Raw genomic sequence first — 6,000 nt, forward strand, 5'->3', positions numbered from 1 at the left:
TGAAGTCTTAAATATTCATCTTCTCCCCATCCCACACCCCTCGAGTCCCTCCATTATAACACAGCCACCACTCAGGGAACCCACAGAGATTCAAGATCTAGTTCTGACACTTTCCTTTAGAAACCTTGGGCAAAGGTCTTATCATTGATAAAGCCCCAATAAACTTATCTGTAAAATGGGAAATTCTGCCTACCCTGATTAGCTCATGACCAGATTAAATGAAATCACAAGATGACTCAGTAGATTGAGAGTCAGGCTTAAAGAAGGGAAGTTTTGGATTCCAGTCTGACCTCAGACACTTCTTGTACCCTGGACAAGCCACATAACCCCCACTGCCTAGCCCTTATTGTTCTTATGTCTTGGAACCAATACAAAGTATTGATTCTAAGATAGAAGGTAAGGGTTTAAAAAGAGAGAGAGAGATAAAGGAAAAACCTTGGGCAAAGATTATAAATTTGATAAGCCTCAATATACTTTTCTGGAAAGTGAGAATTCTGCCTACCCTTTCTATCTCATGATCAAATTAGATAAAAATCTATGGAATCACTCTGTAAATTTTAAGGCATAGATTACCCACCAAGAGACAAAGGGACTGTGATTTTGACTCAGCTTTATTAGGCATGGTATAGGGATGAAGATAGAATTCGGTGGCTCAGCTTCTGCCAAGCCATTAGTTCAGAGGAGATAGGAGCTATGGCCAGGACTGCCCACAGAGCTCTGGAAATGGGAAGGGGAATGGGCCAGAAGCACTGAAGTTTCAGCTGACTGGATGTCCTATAAGAGAAGAGAAGGGATGTCAGGATGGCAGGTCAGAGCCAAAGGCTCTCTTGGTTAGCAGAACATCTTGTCCCCATCCTCAGAGACTCTGCCCATGTTCTCCCCTAAAGGATCCAAATCCTGCCCCTGGGGGACCTGTTGCTCATCTAAGACCTCCCAGCTTCCTCCATCCCCACTACTTCCCTAGTCCTGGAGAATATACACACCCACCAAAGCCTCCTCTACCCAATCCAGAGAAGTTCAGAGACTTTGGGATATTTGGTACCTGGGAATGCTACAGCAGAACCATCTATTCCAGGAAATCCACCCCGTCCTGGTAGATTTTCTGGCCCATTGCCCTCTTCCCATACCTGCAGAATAATTAGGAATATACCTGGGGCCAGAGCTGTCCACACCTCACCGCCTTCACATACATTCAGACATATAGTCTTACAAACTCAGACATAACACTCATTAGATACAGCCATAGACCCCTTCCTTCCTATATGAGAATGACATTCCTGACAGCCCTCAGCTACCCTATCTAGGACAGAAGGGTAGGATCTGAATTGTGAGTCCAGCAAGGAAGTGTGTGGTTAGGGATATGTTTTGTCCACAGGATCAGAGTTGATGGGAGTTTGTGGATTTCTTCCACTGTCTCTAGATAGATCTGGTCACACTGACATTTGAGATCTCACTGCTGAGAAAAATAGTCACACTCCCACAAGCATTTTCTCACATACACACAGAAGCATGCTGGATACACACACACACCAAGAACTACAGAGTTGGAAAGGATCTCAGAGATTAGCAGTCCAACCCATACCTTTGCCAAATCCCTGGTGCTTTCAGACCCCTTGGCTCTGAGTAGTTTATTTCCCTCACTACCTCATCTTGTCATTTTTCAGACCCCCCAGATCTAAGCCCTGCCCCCACCCTCCCCAGTGACTCTCACCCACCTTGGCCGGGTCAGCCTATTGATGTATCTCCGGAGTTCTGCCGCATACTTGGCCATCTGCTCTGGGGTGGCATCATCACCAGGGTACACTGGCTCCTGTGGAGCCCCCTGAGCACAGGGTGGGAGCAAGAGAGCCACACAACAGGACAGGACCAGAAGAGAGAACCAAAACTGAGAGGCAGCCATCTGAGGAGCAAAGGATAAGAGGGAAGAGTTAAAAGGGAAAACCAGGGGACAATGCAGTGGGGAAATGGAGACAAAGAAGAAAAGGAAAGAGAAAGAAGAAGAGAAAAGGGAAGTCAGGGTATGGGAGAAATGAACGCAGCAAGGGAAAAGAGAATAGAATGAAAAGAGAAAGGGGAAGAATTCAGGGAGAGAGAAGGAATGTAGGAGGAAGAAATAGAAAATGAGGCAGAGATGGGGGGGAACAATATTAGAATGTTCCAGATGCCTAGGGATCTAGAGAACTCCTGGTCAAATGGCTACTCAATGGTCACTCTAAGGAAAGAATAAAAGCTGAAGTCTCAATTCCCCAACTCTTCTGATATCTCACTCATCTTTCCCCACCAAGACACTCCATGCCTCAAGAACAGCCATAACTAGGATGGGACAATCTTGGCTTTACCCAAGTCACCGAAATCCAGAGAGCACCAACAGCACCTACAGTCAGGCTTTCAGCAAGCAGTGTGGAAACCATGGAGCTTAGTACCTAGTTAGCAAGAATAATTTGTTAAAATAGAAAGCTTCTGAAAAGATCTACAGGAACAGTTGCAGAGCAAAATAAGTAGAAGTGGGAGAATGTGGAACACAATTCAGTAATATTGTACAATGATTAACTGTGAAAATGTGGCTACTCTGAGCAATGCAATAATCTGAGATAGTTCTGAAAGATTTACAATCTCCAGAGAAAGAACTGTTGGAGTCGTCTTTCACATCAGTGTATATTTCTGGCTTTTTGTGGGGGTTTGGTTATGTATGAGTTTGCTCTTACAACAATGACCAATGTTATGCATGACAATAAAAATAATTTTTTAATAAAAAAAATAAAATAGAAAGCTTCAAAGCAGCACGCATCATCTTCCTGGTGGATGATACACCCCAGGAAACCCTGTTCGCCATCCCTCAGACACCAGTCTCCCTGACAAAATGGTCTTGAGGACTCCCAGTGGCTCTGCCTACAGGGATTGGTGTCCTGGAGTTTGTGACCTCCCAAAACAGGCAGTGCTCTGAAGTCCATCCCAGATAAGTTAGTGTTGATGTGGATTTGAGGATTGCTGTATGGAGTTGGTCTTTAATACCAAATTTTCTGGTGGTAGCCCTGCCTCAGGGCTGATTGATAGCCAGGACTGATTGACACATGGATAACCTAACATTAAGAGTTCCTGCAAAAGAAAGTGGATTCACATGACAGCCCAGAAGGTGGAGAATGCGAGATGAAAGGAGGTGAACATATGCCCCTCTCCATCATTACAGGGAGGGCTTCTTGGAGGAGAAACTGTAGGAAGAGTTTAAGGAGAAAGGGTGCTTGGAAATCCCTGAGCTAGGTACTGCTGCAGCCTGGACCAAGTCATTTCCCACCAGATCACCCATATAAGAGCATGAGAACATGGAACCACAGAGAGAAGAGTGGCTTACAAAGTCCCTGGATACACATGTATCCCTTGTTATACACAGTTATACACTCCTACCCACCTTCCCAGGAACTTACTATATGCACATGCTCAAAGATATATGAACATCCTCTGCTATAGGATCTACTCTCTCCAAAAGCCGGGACACTGGCCCTCACCCCAGAGTCCCTAGGGCATGTCTCATTGCTGATCCATAGGGCAGCTGCTGCAAGAACCAGGCTTCCTGGTCTCAACCCTTCACCCTGTAGAGGGATACTCTTAGCATTCAGCTCACATGTCTAACCCTCCCTGGGTCCTACCTTTGCATCATCTCCAAGTTCCAAATTTCATCTCTATCAGCCTCCAATACCCAATTCTGGCCCTGAAAAACCTCCCTTTCCAAGTGGCCTCTAAAGCCCAAGGGGCAGAATGATCACACCTCAGTTTCTTCATCCTTGTGCCCACTTACCCTGAGTCCAAGGGGGTGAGCTAGCCTGATGCTGCTGCAGGAGGTACAAGCTACCCAGCCTCAGATCAGATGGGGTCTTGCCCACAACCCATTCTGCTTCTTTTATATCCCTCCCAGCCGGCTCTGCCAAGTCTCCGCCTCCCCTTCATCATCCCTCTCCTTTAACCAGCCTCCCCCCCCTCCTCTACTACCCACCCAGAGGAGGGACAGAGAGGAAAAAGGGAAGGCTGATGGCCCCTGGGATTGTATGGGAATAACTGAACCTGGGTGGGGGGCACCCTTTCTCAGCCCCAGGTCATTCCTCCAACCCCAGCCAACCTCCTGGAGAAACAATCTTCCCCTGGGAACATATATACCTGTTTCTCTATCCAACAATCATGTTCGTTATCATCTCCCAGCCTTCTCCTCCAGTCAAGATCACTGGGTTTAGGGTTACTTGGGAACGAGAAGAGTGAGGGGTTGTTTGTTCTGCCCTGATACTGTAAACTTTAATTCTCTCTTTACTCTAAAGACCCCCACAGGTTGTTAATCCTGGGGGAATCCCATTAATGATTCACTGGAAAAGTATAAACTATGTTATGGCTGCCAACAGGAGTCACTGGATTATTGGTTCCCTTCACCCTTAAGGAAGAAGAAGCATTACACTTGGGGATGGGAAGAAGCAGGTTACTGGTTAAGAGAATGAGAAAGGAGAAAAAGAGGAGAAAACGGAGGAGAAATTGGAAGAAAAAGGCAAAAGGAAGATGCTTCTAGGCAGAGCATCCCCAATACCTAATACAGAGCAGGCACTTAATACATGCTTGCCGGACTGAACGGAATGAAAATTTCTGAGCTCCCAACCTTACCTGTATCCAGGTGAATTCGAAGCTCTGCAATATTCAGAGTATACCACCAGGTGGAACCCTAACCCAAAGTGAACCAGTCTGAACTCTGGCGTCCAGGGAGGAGGGCAAGAGGACTTTGAGCTGAACGGGATTGAGCAATTGAGGGTTGAGAGCCTGAGATCAAAGGAGAAGTGACTCCTGAGGTTTGGGGTCAATCCTTAGAAAGTCTGAGATTCAGTACAAAAGAAAGGACATTTCCCAGTGGGAAGGGCTGAATTTGATATGGTTTAAAGCTGTCTTTTTAAGAAAAATGATTCCACCCTTTAGCCCTAGTTGGGTGGAGAAGTGGGGAAGAGAAAGGGAATAAGCATTTACTAAGAACCAGCTGTGTGCCAGGTAGTATGCTAAACTCTTTATAGATATCCTATTTCAGGGTCCCAACAACCCAGGAAGTAGGCACTATTCTTAACATCCCCATTTTACAATTAAGGAAACTGAGACTGAAGTTAAGTGACTTGCCCAGGGTCACACAGCTAGTAAGTGTCTGAGGCTGTAGTTAATCAGAATTTACTAATTCCATGCCCAGATGTTTAACTATCTATTGTGCTATCTAACTATAGTAGTAGATAGAAGGCTGGGCTTGTAATAAAGAAGACCTGAGTTCAAATGCTGATTGAACCACTGAGTAAATCACTTAACTTCTATCCATCTCAATTCCTCATCTGTAAAACAAGGGTAATAATAGCTCCTATTTCTCAGGGTTGTTGTGAGGATAAATTAAGATAATTCTTATAAGTGCTTTACAAGAGGCAGCTAGATAGCTCAATAGATTGAGAGCCAGGCCTAGACAAGGGAGGTCCTGGGTTCAAATTTGACCTCAGATACTTCCTAGCTGTGTGACTCTGGGCAAGTCACTTAGGCCCCATTGCCTAGCCCTTCCCATTCTTCTGCCCTAGAACCAATACATAGCATTGATTCTAAAATGGAAGGTCAGGGCTTAAAAAAAAAAAGGCAGAAGTAGCAATCACGATCTCAGACAAAGCAAAAGGAAAAATAGACATAATTAAAAGATAATCAAGGAAACTACATTTTGGAAGTTCAGGAGCAGAGACAAGATAGCCAAGGAAAAAGGAGGGAAAGCTCAAAACATTGCAATAATCCTCTCCAACCAACATTAAAATAATGCTTCAAAACAAATACTGGGGTAAAAGAACCAACAAGGGGATGGAGTGAAGCAACTTTCCTGCAGAAAACAACTTGAAAGGTAGGCAGAGAGGGTCTAGTTCACTGGTGTGAGAGGGAAGCCCACCCCAAAGCAAGACCCTACCAAGGAGTACTGCCACAAGCCAACAGCAAGCCCCTACCCCACATCTCCTGTTCCAG

At 45.4% G+C, this 6,000-nt stretch overlaps 1 protein-coding gene across 1 annotated transcript; it reads right to left on the minus strand.

The window, feature by feature from the left end:
* Window positions 1-592: 592 nt before the first annotated feature.
* On the minus strand, window positions 593-3,878 carry PPY (pancreatic polypeptide). The gene is made up of 4 exons (XM_016430550.2): window positions 3,794-3,878; window positions 1,716-1,900; window positions 1,043-1,127; window positions 593-774 (listed from the first exon to the last, which is right to left on the minus strand). The coding sequence occupies exons 2-3, from the start codon at window positions 1,898-1,900 to the stop codon at window positions 1,067-1,069; spliced, it is 246 nt and encodes an 81-aa protein (XP_016286036.1). The 5' UTR covers window positions 3,794-3,878; the 3' UTR covers window positions 593-774; window positions 1,043-1,066.
* Between the last annotated feature and the right edge of the window lie 2,122 nt (window positions 3,879-6,000).

Source organism: Monodelphis domestica, chromosome 2, assembly GCF_027887165.1.
Source record: "Monodelphis domestica isolate mMonDom1 chromosome 2, mMonDom1.pri, whole genome shotgun sequence".
In the NCBI taxonomy this organism is placed as follows: Eukaryota; Metazoa; Chordata; class Mammalia; order Didelphimorphia; family Didelphidae; genus Monodelphis; species Monodelphis domestica.

Coding starts and splice junctions, on each gene's coding strand:
- PPY (XM_016430550.2), bottom strand. CDS start 1,900: ATGGCTGCCTCTCAGTTTTGGTTCTCTCTTCTGGTCCTGTCCTGTTGT. Junction 1,128..1,715: donor AATAGGCTGACCCGGCCAAG/GTGGGTGAGAGT, acceptor ATTATTCTGCAG/GTATGGGAAGAGGGCAATGG.